The 15216-nt window shown below is 39.9% G+C and overlaps 1 protein-coding gene across 9 annotated transcripts in view; it reads left to right on the top strand.

The window, feature by feature from the left end:
- SYT14 (synaptotagmin 14) overlaps window positions 1-15216 on the top strand; it is a 78285-nt gene continuing 63069 nt past the window's right edge. For 2 of the 9 annotated variants that reach the window (XM_083494373.1, XM_083494371.1), the window contains exons 1-3: window positions 15-374; window positions 5701-5748; window positions 12247-12329. In XM_083494373.1, coding sequence (XP_083350499.1) covers window positions 12281-12329 — 49 coding nt within the window. In that variant the 5' untranslated portion in view covers window positions 15-374; window positions 5701-5748; window positions 12247-12280. Of the gene's footprint in view, window positions 375-5700; window positions 5749-12246; window positions 12330-15216 lie in introns of all 9 variants that reach the window. The other 7 variants (XM_083494369.1, XM_083494374.1, XM_083494366.1 and 4 more) reach the window with 7 other exon arrangements.

Raw genomic sequence — 15216 nt, 5'->3', positions numbered from 1 at the left:
GACTGACAGCGGGAGAATGTGGGACGACCGTTGGTCCGCGAGATGGTGTCAACTGCCGCGCCGCGCGCCGGCAGAAACCAAAGAAGAAGAAAAAGCCACCGCCGCACTTTCGAATCTGGGCGCGCGGAGCAGGGAGGGAGGAGGAGTTGGAGGGGGGGAGGAGGAGTCACGCGCAGGTCCACAGCCCTGGCACGCTCCGCTCTGTTTAACAGCCCCCCCTCCCTCCTCCTCCTGCCGCTGCCTCCTCCTTCCCCCACCCTCGGGCGCTTCCCTTCCCCATCGCCGCTGTTCCTTCCCGGCTCTACCCGACAGCGTGTGCCTCCTACGTGCGTTCCACTTGGTACGGCCCACCTGGAAGATCATGGCGATTGATGGTAAGTAGGCCAATAACGGGCTCCTCTCCTCTCGAATAACCCCCCCTCCTTCCCCCTACCTGGGCAGCGGGCGCGGGGAGCGAGGGGGAGGGGCGAGCAACGGCTCTGTGGTGCCGGTGGGTGGTGGTCGAGGGGGGGGTGCGCGCGGGCTGCCTGCCCCTGAGGAGAGGCGGCGGAATAAACAAACGCATAAATTAAAAGAATGAGAATTAAAAACAAAACCCAAACCAGGGTGGCGGGCGCGCGGGAATGATGATGAGTGGTCTTTCCCCCAAAGTGAGCGGCGGGGGCGCTCGGGGCGGCTCTCCCCCCGCCCTGTGGTGCCAGGCGCTGCCTCAGCTCGACCCCCGGCAGCGGCGGCCGTTTGCTCCCCGTGGAGCCGAGGCTTTTTTTGTGGGCGCCGAAGACGAGAGGCAGCCGCCTCCGCAAACACACGCCGATATAATGGTGGGGGTCCTGTATCGTTTGTTTACTTGGTGTAGGTGGCTGACTCTTCGCTGACATGTAAAAATTAAGTCCCCCTCAGGAATAGTAGTTGCCACACCGTTATTGACCCGTTTTACTTAGAAGTTGTGTCTGTCTTAGCCCCCCCCCCCCCGCCCTGTGCCACAGGCAGCAGCAGCTCCTGGAAGGCGAAAAGGTGCCTCAAGAAGAAGTGGGGCGGAAGAAACCGGCTTTCTTTTTCTCACTTCGCCAAACGCCTTCTGGCAAGCCTTTAATAAGTGCCTGAGAGAAATAAAACCAGCCTCGCAAAGGCTGCCGTCACGCAGCTGGGTTTCAGGGGGGCTGCAAACAAGCAGGGTTCAACGTCCCCCCCCCTTTTCCGCCGCCTGACCCATCTCCTAGAGATGCTGCCCTCAGCCCTGGATACAGCTGGTTGCGTGGAGTGTTTCCAAGTCTGTTGCTCTTTCCGCATCATTTGAATAAGAGGAGGGGGTTATATATATATACATATACACACAAATGATGCCGAAAGAGCAACAGACTTGGGTAGACTTTCAGGCGGACTTTTTAATCAGCTGCTTCACAACTAAAAGTCTGCAAACAACAAAGAGAGAGAGAGAGAGAGAGAGGAGCTTCTCTTTCCCCACTTCCCAAGGAAGGCAGTCATTGGTCTTTCTGAACTCCATTCTTTTCAAATATACCTTTTAAATTTTGTAGAGTGTGGGAGTATTCAGTGCATTTGGTTGACACTGCAGGAAGTTGGGGGGGGGGGAATTCATTGCCGCTGATGAGCTGGAAAATGTTCTTATTAATATCATGTTCGATTCTTAGAGAGAGGTACGGATTTAACACTGCTAATGTCCGTTTACTTGTACTCTTTACATAAAACTAAAGTTTGTCTGAAAATCTTGTCTTCTTTTCCAGTTTTCCTTGCTTCTATTCTTTGAGAATAGTTGGTTTCATGCATTTGACATGCACATTTATCTAGTTTGTGTATTGGCAGTCTATGCTTCCTTGAAAATAAGACACAGTTGCTACAGCATGTTTTGTTGTTGTTGTTTAGTTGTGTCCGACTCTTTGTGACCCCATGGACCAGAGCACGCCAGGCATTCCTGTCTTCCACTGCCTCCCGTAGTTTGGTCAAACTCATGCTGGTAGCTTCGAGAACACTGTCATTATGCATAGGATCTTAGTCTGAATAAGTCCTTTCCCATGTAAGGTATTTAAGACAATTATGGCAGTAAAATAATCCATATGTCATCATTTATGGCAAGATTTGTTCCCTTTAAGCATTGCAAGTGGGAATAGAAGGTGTGATTTTGTTCTTGGAAGTGCACATTGGGAAACAATATTTCACAGTTACTCAGTTGAATAACATACTAAGGTGGAATCTACACAAATATAAAAAAGCTGTGAAAATGCTGTTTTAAAAAACGTTTTGAAAAATACATTGAATTTTGCATAGCTCAGTGTCGTCATCTAGTATTACATTTGTATATTGTACCTTACACTTCGTTTAAAACATTTTATTTGCAGCTGTATGGACAGAGTAATTTTCTACCTAGCCAACTAGCTTGTGTCTGTTTTATAGTCTTGACAAGTGTGTAACAACACATGACATTAATAGAGTAGTGCAATCTTTGTTGATCATTTCCAACTATGCTGTCTGGTGTTTTGGCCTGTCTTAGAAGACAGTTATTTGTCTTGATCAAATTAATTAGTAGTCATTGCCATCTTTATTATCCTTGTTTGTTTATCTTGTAGACATTGATTTTCTTTTTTTAAGAAAAAATGAGGGAGATTATCATGCAAATATCTGAATGTCTTATATCTGAAACTATTTTAATTATTTTTCCACTTCACCACATTTAATAACAAGAGAACACATATATTATCTGTTAAATTTATATCCTGCATCTTCTTCCAGAGGTGCCTAACACTTAATATTGTTGGGTGTTTTGTTGTTGCTTTTTATTGATATACATCTTGCCTTCATAAAAGTGCACTTTTCAGAGCCAGTTACTAAAGATAGGATATTTGTTAAAACTCCTAAATGGAAAATGCATTCTTAAAGTGTTGAGAAGATCCTGTAATGGTAGTGAATGGTTCTAGATGTTAATTTTGTTACATAGAATACAAGAGAAATATCAGTGATGGGCCCTTCTGAGTCCCTGAGCCCAACCATTCTATGCCTGAACTGAGACTTAAGAGTTCCTCTTGGCACTTTTTCTCCTGTTTTCATGGTACAGTAGGCTCTGCAGGTGGAGCAGTGGTTATCAGTGGTGTAGCATGGGGGGTGCAGGGGGGGCCGGCCGCACCGGGCGCAACATCTGGGGGTTAGGGTTAGGGGGCGCAAATCCACGGGTTAGGGGGCGCAAATTACTTGCCTTGCCCCAGGTGCTGACAACCCACGCTACGCCACTGGTGGTTATTACTATGGTCCGTCAATTCAAAACATGGGTTGCGATTCTGCTTTACAAAACATGGTTCATCATTTCGGACAGCATGTCAAACTATAGTTAAGCTTTTTAAAGCATTGTTTGCTAGATGATGCTGGGAGACATTCCTAACACATGGGATGGTAACTCCTTCATTGTGGAATAGGCAGGGTCCTTGTAAGTCTTCTGCCTCTCCCTTGTAGGGAGGAGCCATCCTGCCCTCCAGACCAGAGCTTTGATTAGGTTGGGTCTCACCTAAGCTCTGAAGAGTTCTGTCAGAAATACTTTCGAGTTGCTATGGGTGTTTTGGGGTTTGTCTTTCCTTTCACCTTCTGTTGCTTCTAAATCTTTTTCTCTGGTCTTCTGTATCCATGTTGCTTTCTGTTTTATTGTCAGTGTTTGCATTTTGTTGGTTGAAATCTCATTTTTTCTTGTTTTTCACTTCATCCCCCCCCCCCTATCTTTGGAGGATGAGTTACACATAGTTTTCATTGAGGGATATGTTTTGTAAGCCCTGAGGTTGCTGTTATCTGCCAAGCAATCCCTGTGATGTGAGTGCCTTCAGGCACAGAGCTTTTGAAGGTCTTGCTTCCAAAGTTATCAGAAAGGCATTTTGTTTGTGGCTCTTGTGCTATCTCCCTTACAATCCAAAAGGATGCAGTTGGTCCAGTGAGAGCAAGTCCCACACCCTCTATAATCCAGCACAATTGCCTGGGTCAATACTGCTTTTAGCAGCATAATATTGCTGCTGAACCTTGGTGTGGTTTTGTAATTATGCTTGTCATAATCCAGAGCATTAAAAAAGAGGTCCATGGTGCAAATTTGATTGAATAGTAGTGGAAATAGTGAGGTAAATATAACTACCCCAGTCTCTGAAACTCAGAAATTCAGAAGTATATGCTGTAGGTTTGTTCACCATACATGGATGAAGGGATTTACTTTACATACAGTGAAATAAACTTTCTTACACAATTTCTTGAAATATTGTTGACTCTCTGGCTGCTAAAGACTTAATGAATAAACCTGACTGGTGAGACTGAGGATCACATTTTGTAGTAATTATATAGTATAATATTGTTGCATGCCACCCCAGTCTCCAAGCTGTGCAATATTCCAGGGGTTCTGTGTACTTTCCCAGGGTTTATGTTTCCTTTTGGAAATGAGGCACAGTGGAGACTGTGGTGTCTTTATGATATATGGTTCATTTACACGTACAATGGTACCTTGGTTTGCATATGTTTGGGATTACAAACACGTCAAACCTGTAAGTGTGTGTCCCAGTTTGCAACCTTTTTTTTTTTTGATTACAACCCCCCCCCCTTTTTTTGATTATGAACAAATTTTGGAGGCCCCATTGGCGAAAGCACACCTTGGATTACAACCTGTTTTGGTTTACAAACAGACCTCTGGAATGGATTTTGGTTGTAAACCAAGGTACCACTGTATATACAACCCGAGCCTACAATGTAGGGGTTCCCAGCATTAATACCCCAAAAGAATCTTGTTTCTCCCATAGCTGCAGCCTTAGATTCAAATAGAAATCAAACACTGCTCTCAAATGTATCTCTGCCTCTCCTCTCCAGCTTGCTGCTTTATTTCTAGATCATATTGCCCTCTCAACTCTCTTCCAAACTCTGGCTTGTCTCTTGAGTGAGGAGCCCCCACCCATTAGCCATCTCATACCAAGCTCCTTAATCACCTCATCAGACAGCTAACTTGGCTTGGTTAACTTTTAACACTTGGTGGATCCAGGGATTAGAAGGTTCTGGCACATAACACCACAAACTCCTAGCAATATAGTCTTGCATAGTATAGTATTACAGATATCCACAAATCTCCTTGCCAGGGACGAGTACACAGAGCAGCCCACAGGCTCATTTTCCATTGCAATTTTTAAGCAGGTAAGAAATAGCAGGAGTCCCTTCCCATCAGCATAAGAAAGACTGCTGCTGTTTCTTATCTTACTCATATGCTGCCAAAATGTGAGATGACCCTGCATCTCAAGAAATGAGAAGTGACTTGTGACAGGCACTAGTAAGGGCTGGCTAGTAAGCCAAGCCAACATTTTTGGACACTTAAGTATTGTAAATGTACAGATGGCTTTTGAATGGGTTACTTGCTCTAGGGAACAACTCATTTTCATTAGCATGAAATTTCATTCTGTCCAGTAAAGTACTCTGTATAACTGCAAAGCTTACATACTTAAGTACCAAGGTAAATTGCTCCAATATGAGTTATAATTATAATTTAGATATTTTGAATCTACTGTTATCTATTGAGGATAGAATAAGAAACTAATAACCATTTGATACTGTAAGTAAGTTTGAAGGTCTTTCAAATAATTAAAAATACCATTGGATGATTATTAAGCCTGCCTAAGATAAGTTTATGAATACTGAAATATATTGTATCGTTTCCCCACTTAATTCTCTTTCTATGAACAGGTGGTGAAAGACCCTGTGGCGTACATGAACTAATTTGCATTAGAAAAGGTAAGCAACTTCTTTGAATACTTTTAATTATGTAAACATTCTTTAAAATAGTGGAACAGCCTAGAAGAGTTAAGGAAAGAGCAATCCAGACCCTTATGTTCAGCTCTCCTCAGCTCAGCTGGTCTCCCACTGGCTGCTGAATGTCCCCACCAGTGGGGGCAGCACACAGCCCTGGAATGGGGCATTCCAAGGTTGTGAAGAGGCTGATGCTGAGCTGGCCCAAGATCTGCTGCCTCACAGCTGTTGTATGTCATCATTGGACCTAGCTGTTGTGCTAGCTGGTAGGTGGCATAGCAATCAGATCTGAATTGGGCCCAATTGTCCTGTCTCTTACTCTGCTGTTACTGTCATGAGTGCTAGGACTATGGATGCAGTGGTTGTTCCTTTTCTCTGCAATCAGATTTCCAGGAAGTTCCTTCAAATTCAATCTAGTTGTGCTTAAGAATCATTTCTATATTTTTGCATGTAGTAAAGCCTATTTCAGGCCAACTATTCTCCTGCTGTCTTCATGTGAGAAATGCTTGCTACAGAGCAATTTGTATAGCCACTGTAGTGTAGTGGACAGAATCTTAGATTTGGCCTGGGAAGACCTTGGTTCAAATCTCCTTCAGCGTGAAGTGCTGCTAGCAAAAATTTGGGTGAAAGATGACTGGTGGGCCATTTCAAAAGAATTGAAAGGCAAGACCTGGTCCAGAGATGGACAGTTTGTCACACCTCCCTTTAAGGAAGGACGTAATACAAATGTGATAGAATAATAAAATAACTGAATTCCGAATTGTAGGGTCATCTAGTCCAACCCCCTGCAATGCAGAAATCTCAATGAATGAATGAAACCTTAATTAAGCTCTTTTAAGCATGCCAAAGCACTAAAGTTGTCCAGTGGAAATTATTTTATTCTTTTCTTCTTCTTCTTGCATGGCAAACTCCCAATCAGTATCACAATCTGCATTTGAAATTTTCAGTTTCCAAAGAGGCTTGCAATGCAGCATGGAAAGTTGCTTTTCCAGAAACACAAGTCAAAAGTTTATTTTAATGCATAGCCATAGTTGTATGGTTCTTTGGATCTAGGCTATAGGCTATATGTGTCAAATCTTAATTGTACTGAGAGTTATTTATTTTACTTATATAATTCATTTATAGACCGCTTACTGTCAATAGATCTCAAAGCGGTTTACATTTAAAAAGTCCAAGTACATACGTATTCAGTAAGCCCATTCTCCTTTCAAGTTTAAATTAAAGTACTTGGAAAATAAATACATTATTTATTTTGGTGTAATACATTTTACAGCTAACAATTTGAATATAAGTCTGGCATATCGGTAAGAGCAGCATAGTAACATCCCATAAATGCCAGAATAAATACAGGTTAATCTCAGGACGAAAGTGCTATGTCAGAGTAGTATCAGACAAACATGGAATCATCACAAAACTTTGCAAAGAGGAATTTATTAGGAGTGAACCCTTCCTTATACACCTTGGCTGCTAATTAATTTACACCATGATACTATTTGTGGGCCACAAGCATTCAGATGGCATGTTATGCCTATCTCAGGTTCAGGCCTTTTAGTTTTCTGTTTTTCTTAGCAACAGAAGTGTGCTTATAGGGGCTGTTTTGCAAAATCTTTTGTAGAGATAACCCAATGCTCCACTGCACTGGGAACATTGTTCCTTTTGTTGGTCTGTCACCACCTCTGACACTTGAACGGGTTAAAGCTAATCTGCAAAGAGGCCTAAATTCCATAAACCTGTGGGATATAGAGAGAGTTTTGAAACTATTCCAGACACTCCTGCCCCTGTTTAAAGAATGAAGACTGAATGGATGTGAGGAAACATATTTTTATCATTGTTGTAAGTTGCCTTGAGCATTGAGAATAGGAAGTAAAATGGTTAAATAAATATTTTAAGCATTAGCAAAATAACTTTGTCATCACCAGTTTGTTTTTTAGAAGGTATGGAACTAGATATGTCTTTTTCCTTTAGTCTGTTATTATCATAATGCTTGTGTTTTGAAAGCCATTTACTAGCTCTTTAATAAATCAAGATTATATAACCCAATGAAACTAGATAGGTACTTGGCTATGGTAGATTGAATTTCCATTGGTAACAATCAACTGATATATTGTCTGGTGATTTCCAGCTTTAAAATGTTGCATAGTGTAGCTTTGTCCACTCATTTCCATATGACATATTGTTTATTAGACAACTCTTAAAGTAGTAGTAGTAGTAGTAGTAATAATAATAATAATAATAATAATAATTAATAATAAATAATAATATTTCTATTCTGCCTATCTGACTGAGTTGCCCCAACCACTCTGGACAGATTCCAACACAGAATAAAAACACAACAGAACGAATTTTGTTATGTATTAATAGCAAAAATGCCATATCCTCCAAAGTATCTTAACAAATGAAAGTAGGGTCAGACTTCTAACCTTTCATGTCTGTCATGTCCCTGTTTAAATGCCCTTAAAGCAAGCAAGCAAGCAAGCAAGCAAACAAACAAACAAACCCCAAAACACAGTTGTAACCTTATGGCATAAACTGGGAATTGCTCTACCCACTTGAACATTTTGGTTACCCGCTTTTTAATCTCTCCCCGCCCGCCCCTAGTTCTACATAACTTTTTGAGATGGCATGCCCAGAACAATACAGTGGTACCTTGGTTCTCAAACTTAATCTGTTCCAGAAGTCCGTTCCAAAACCAAAATGTTCCAAAACCAAGGTGCGCTTTCCCATAGAAAGTAATGCAGAACGGATTCACCTGTTCCAGACTTTTAAAAACAACCCCTGAAACAGCAATTTAACATGAATTTTACTATCTAATGAGACTATTGGTCCATAAAATGAAAGCAATAATCAATGTAAGGTAAAGGGACCCCTGACCATTAGGTACAGTCACGGACGACTCTGGGGTTGTGGTGCTCATTTCACTTTATTGGCCAAGGGAGCCGGCGTACAGCTTCCGGGTCATGTGGCCAGCATGACTAAGCCGCTTCTGGCAAACCAGAGCAGCACACTGTATCAATGTACTGTACTATAAAATAAATAAGACAGCATTGTAGATGATAAAAATTAAAATTATTTTTTTCTCTTTACCTGCACTGATGATAGTCATTGTTTGGATGGGGGACTTTTATCCATTTCCACAGTCACACAATCAACCAGTAAGTAGCTGAATTGGGTTCCACACAGTCACAAAAACAATTTAACCGAATACCCCTAAAAATAAAAAAACGCAAAATAAATAGCAAAAACAAAAGCTCCAAACTTAATCTGCTTCGGAAGTCCGTTTGACTTCCAAAATGTTTGAAAACCAAGGCACAGCTTCTGATTGGTGCAGACGCCTCGGAAACAATAGCCAACAGCCGCATTGGACGTTTTGCTTCTGAAAAAACGTTAGAAAACTGGAACACTTACTTCTGGGTTTTCGGCATTTGGGAACCAAGACATTTGAGAACCAAGGTACCACTGTACACAGTACTGTACCTCAAAGCATGGACACACCATAAATTTTTATTTTAATTATGTGATGCTGGAAGTTTTATTTTTGATTCCTTCCCTAATAATAGCTATCATGCGATTTACCTTTTTCACAGCTGCAGCATCCTGGTCAATTGTTTTCATTGAGCTATCCACCACAACCTCGAGTTATTTGTTGGTCAGTCAGTGCCAGCTCAGACTCCAAAGTTGCCTTGTAAAGTTAGGATTTTTTTTACCATGAAATGTATCACTTTGCTGTTACTTTCACTGAACCACACTTTATGTTATTTATTTAACAAGTTTTCCCCCCGTTTAAACAACAAAAACCTCTTTTGTTTTTAAGTTTTACATAAAGCAGTACAAAAATTCATTAAAACACCAATAAAAACAGTAGGCAAAGTAAAATGTATCAAAATATAAGTAAAAGTCTGTAGTTTTACAACAAATAGATGTAATAAAATTATATGTCTAGTAGGTTTACCTAAGCAAATAGGTTTTTAGCAGTTACCAGAAACTACAGTGAGGTTTTCATCATTAGATGGCACTTGTCAATGTGCCAGCTTTGCAGATTGAACCATTTGAGTGGGTAAGATAATTTCGCCTTTTTATTGCCTATTCAGCCAGTTAGGAGAGCTCTTTTTGGAGGTTTTTTTTTGCTTTTTTTACCATTCTGAATAACTTGGTGTCATCAGCAAACTACCATCTTATTGCTTATGCCTAGCTCCAGATAATTAATGAATAATTTAAAAAGTTCTTGTTCCAAGAACTCATTGTGAAAACCATCCATTTGTGCTCTGACCTCTTATCCACTAGCTTCTAAGTTTACTTTGGTGAAGGAATTAGTCAAACACTTTTTGAAAGCAGAAGGATAAAATGTGCTTGTTGTCACTGTCAAGGAACTCTGAACAGAATAGTGAGGCAGACTTATTTCTGCAGAAAGCACATGAGGTTTTCCCAGCAAAACTTGTTCATCTCAGCACTTGGTAATTTTATCTTTAACAATATTTTAAGTGTATTTAGAATATACTTTAAGCTAACAAGTGTGTAATTTTTTGGCGCCCCCACATCCTTTTAAAAAAATTATTATACTGGGCACTTTCCAGTTCTCAAGTATGGAGACTGATTTTATTTCAAGATCAGCAATTTCACATTTGTGTTTTTAAAGAACTCGTGGGTGGGATACCATTAGAATCTGCTAATTTTTAAGTTGTCAAGGCTTTGAAAACTAGCAATACAATTTTAAATTACCTTCCAATCTAAAGGTACTAAATGTAAGGAATGTAGGACAGATACGATCTGATCACAGTTGCTTAGAGCAGTAAGTAACTATGCTATTCTATTATGAACAATTTAGTTCATAAAGCAGCATTACTGGAGGCCCATATAGGAGGAAATAGCAGAAACTGAGCTTTGTGACCACCAGAGACCATTGGGGCAAAACCACCACAGGACAAATAAAATCACAATTAGCACATCAATCTCAAACTCAGTATTCAAAATTTGAAGATGATGACGACCCACTTCCTTGATCTGAACTTGTCAATGCAAAAGAAATTGACGACATTAATATTGTGCCCTTCAGACCCTCATATTGCACCCTTCATACATTCCCCACCAGTCTCCCCAGCAGGCCAGCACCCTTCATACATTCCCACCAGTCTTCCCAGCAGGCCAGCACCCTTCATACATTCCCCACCAGTCTTCCCAGCAGAGAAAAAAGTACTATGATGCAAAGGGGTAAGAGATATGTTATGTTTACCTATGGCACTCTTAAGTGTCTGCTACTGAATTCCATAGAGGAATACATTTAAATCTCTTTGGAACAACACGTAATTGTTCTTCATTAGTGATTCAATCTCATCTTGTGGATATAAATTTTGTAGGTATATTTTATTCAAGTTGGCTCATCTTGAAGAGGCAGTTCATGTTCAGTCATTTCTGATGAGATGCAGCTGTAAGGTCCAGTGTAATCATAATGGCTAGCTGTCCTTGATCTAAACTCTTCAGCAGATCAGCCATGTCCATAGAAAGTTTGAGGTTACAGAATTAAAAAAAATGGGGATAGTAGGTCAGTGCACATGGAATACGGCTTGGAGGCACCTATTAAGGGGCTAAAAAGGTCAGATTTGTGTACTAGTTATTGCCATGACTATGTGCTAGTTAAGGCTGGAATAACTGCTGTTCCTTCTGAGGTGGTGATTCAGAAGGGAGAAAATTTGGTAAGGCTCATGCAGTGACCGCTCCCCATGTGTTTCCTCCTTGTACGTGCGGAAGAGCTAAATATACATGCGACCTCTGGCAAATTATTGTGGGTCTACTTGGGTCTTAGACCAACTTACCTGGGAGTAAGTCCCACTGAACTCGATGACATCATAACTGAAGTAACATATATGAGTGCATAATGCCCTTCCTCCTAATAAGACCACTAAGTTCAGGGTCTAAAATTACCTAGCTGCACCACTGGCACAGTTCCTTCCTGAAATAGACCATTCCTTAAATTGGGGCTTATGACCTCTCTGTGTTCCCTTCCTCTCCCCCTTTTCCAAGCCTAAAAAGCCTTACTTTATAGTTTGTGTACATCAAATGAATTTTATATGGACTAGAGAAAATGATTATAACTACAATCCTATAACTCTCACCAGTAAGCAAATACCAAGGAAATCAATGGGTTTGCTCAGAACTGAGTAGACATGTAGAGAATTGTGCTGCGTGAAGGTAGTCTTGATTGCGGTGCACACTTAGCTGAAGTAAGCCTCACTGAATACAATAAAACTTACTTTGAGGTAAAAATGCATAAGATTGTGCTGTAAATTCAGACTTCCACTTGTTTTGTGTATATTTAACAGTAACCTTATTAATTTTAAAAAAATACAGGTTTTGTGAAAGTCTTAATTGCTTGATGGACTCAAATTTTATATTACAAAAAGGGCTAATTTTTGTTTAAATCTTTGTTAAACTTACAGACTTTGAAGCAAAAAAGTAATTCAATTTCTTCCCCTCCCCCTTTTCATCTAGTTTATAGACCATCTGCTGGGTGTAGTTAGAGCACATGAAAGTGCGAAGGATGGTAGAGAACGAGACAAGCAGCTTTGACATAGGTAACATGTCTCAAAAGAAACAAAGCAACGTAATCAATTTCCCATTGAATTTGTGGTTCAGATATATTAAAAGAGTAAAGATGACTAGGATTTCTTAGTTTTAAACTATGGATAAATTTTTTTCTGTGAAACCAAAATTATATAGCGTAAAGTAAGTTAGATGCTGACTGTATCGGAATATTGCAGTAAACCTGCTGTTTCCGTAGCACAAATAGGAGCAACAAACCACAGTCCCTGGATTAGAGTTATGTCTGAACTAGCAACTGTGGTTTGATTTGCTTCACATGAATTACAATCTAAAAACAAAATTCGTTTTTGGCTTTCTGAGCATGACTTGTTCAAGAAAAACAAACCACCATCTTTGGGTCGGATGTAATGCTAAGCCAGGGATAATGGTTTATTGCTTTTGTTTGTACTAGAGCAGGATCAGATTTGGAATGATCTGTGTCTTATGTGCAAGGAGGACCAATGTGTGTATAACTATAATATAAAAATTTTGTTTTTGGAAATATAATGAATAATTACAATACTTAGTGCTTCAGCAAAATTTGAGGGTAATGTTTTTAAAAGCATTGAACTTCACGGAGCTGAATATAATATAAAAAGTTCAACAGTGGGGAAAAAGCTTGCTCCTTTCTTGAAGGTAAAGGAATATGTCAGAGACACTTTAGTACAGTAGTACCTTGGTTGTTGAACTTAATCCGCTTAATCAGCTCCCAAATACCGTTCCAGTTTGCAAGCTTTTTTGGAAGCTGAACGTCCGTTTGACTCCCGAAACGGTTTGAAAACCAAGGTGCGGCTTCCGATTGGCTGCAGGAGCTTCCTGCACCCAATTGGAATCTACGGAAGCCACGTTGGACGTTCAGCTTCCAAAAAAGCTTGCAAACTGGAACGGTATTTGGGAGCTGATATGTTCGACAACTAAGCCGTTTGACAACCAAGTTACCACTGTAACAGCATTTCAACTTGGAGGAGCCCTTTAAGCCTGTCATAATTTGTGGTGTGGCTTGTTTGCTTCCATTTTGCGGCTATGTTCATAAAACCTGTAATTTGTCCCGCTAATGTGGTATGGGAATTGCTTCGTTGGGTCACATTGAATACAAGTAACATTTGTTTACAGGAGTCTTCTGAAATCAGTGGATAATGTGGTTACTTCTCACACTAGCACTAGTATTGTGGTGTTGATATAGGTGTAATCATATAATCAAACTGTTCCATGTGGTTCTTAGAAATAGACACTACTGGTGTGGCATGTGAGTCATCTATGCAGAATCTCTCTCACATTTCAGTGGTTGGTTACATATAAATTGGCCCTGAGTTATGAATGAGGCTGAATGTAATCTAGAATGCATCAGACAAATACCTTAGAGATGTTGAATAATGTAGAGCATGACTGATCCTGCTCAACGCAGGTATTCCATTCCCCAGGGTTCTATGGTTAAGCAGTAGCAATTAAATGTTTCTTTAAATATTTTCATTGTCTTGTGGTCACAGTTTATTTGTTTAGCTAGAGATTTAGGTTGGACGTAATCAATAATCTGTCATTAAAGTTATTTTACTTAATTTATGTGACGTAATTATGTGCATTTGCATCTCACTAAAATAAATACAATAAATTCATGTAATTGCATCAGCTTGCTGATTTCTAGAGAGATAATTTTCTATTTATTGTAATCTGTTGATCATAAATAAGGATAATCATAACAAAAAAGGACAAATCCTAAATTTAGAAATGATGAGCCATTAGATGAGCTTGTTGCATGGGTCAGTGCTCATTACTTTTTATAAATCTAAAATAATGTTTATCTTCATAAAACAGGAAAGTATGATCCATCTTAAATGAAGCACTTTGAAGGCCTGTTTGTTTCAGTTGGAGTTAAGCACTTGCTCAGTTCCCTCCCTTTGAAATTAATAGGATTTAAATATGTTGAGCTGTATCTGGATTCCACCCAATATTTGAGTAAGCAATCAAAGTCACTATCTGTGGTACTTATTTAGTGGGAACAGAACAAAGTGTAGGTTTTGCACTTTGTAATCTAGTTGACCTATAGTGCCATCTAATGGCTAATTTATGAAATACGTTAAAAAATTTCCCATGAAAACCATGGTCTAATGAATACTGTGCAAAATAATACAGTGGTACCTTGGGTTACATACGCTTCAGGTTACATACGTTTCAGGTTACAGACTCCGCTAACCCAGAAATATTACCTCGGGTTAAGAACTTTGCTTCAGGATGAGAACAGAAATCGTGTTCTGGCAGCGCGGCGGCAGCAGGAGGTCCCATTAGCTAAAGTGGTGCTTCAGGTTAAGAACAGTTTCAGGTTAAGAACGGACCTCTGGAACGAATTAAGTAAACCCGAGGTACCACTGTACTCTATATAGGTTGCTTTTGGCCATCATAGAAACCATTGAGATCAGTGGACTTAAGTTAGTAAAGACAAGCTTATTTCTGTTCATTCTGGGATGGCTGCTCTGAGGATGAGTTAAGCAGATAAAGCCTATTTTTCATTGCAAATTATATTTAATAGATTTTCACATCTGGTTCCCTGAGCCTGAGTGAGCACAGAAGTGAAAAGTACTTTTGGCTGTGTGTACACTGAAATTACAACTGCAGTGTAATGGTTGGAGTTTTCACCTGCTGTCTCAGAACTAATACTTTGTAAGAATTTGAGAATAGTCTTTTTAAAATGAGCAGTATTAATTGATAATAATCTGAAGCTGCCAATAATTATTAAAAACTTTATTTTATTATATGGGACAGTGGATGTCACTACTAATGTGAACTACTAAACTATGGTTGTCATAAAGAAGATCTCCCTGCCATGTTTTTAAACATGTGTTTTAAACGTATAAGCCCAGATTACCCATGAGTTCAGAAGGCTGC

Source organism: Podarcis liolepis (genome assembly GCF_965112155.1).
Source record: "Podarcis liolepis genome assembly, chromosome: 3".
Taxonomy (NCBI): domain Eukaryota; kingdom Metazoa; phylum Chordata; class Lepidosauria; order Squamata; family Lacertidae; genus Podarcis; species Podarcis liolepis.
The sequence above is the reverse complement of the archived record's forward strand: the minus strand, read 5'-3'. Positions and strand labels throughout refer to the sequence as shown.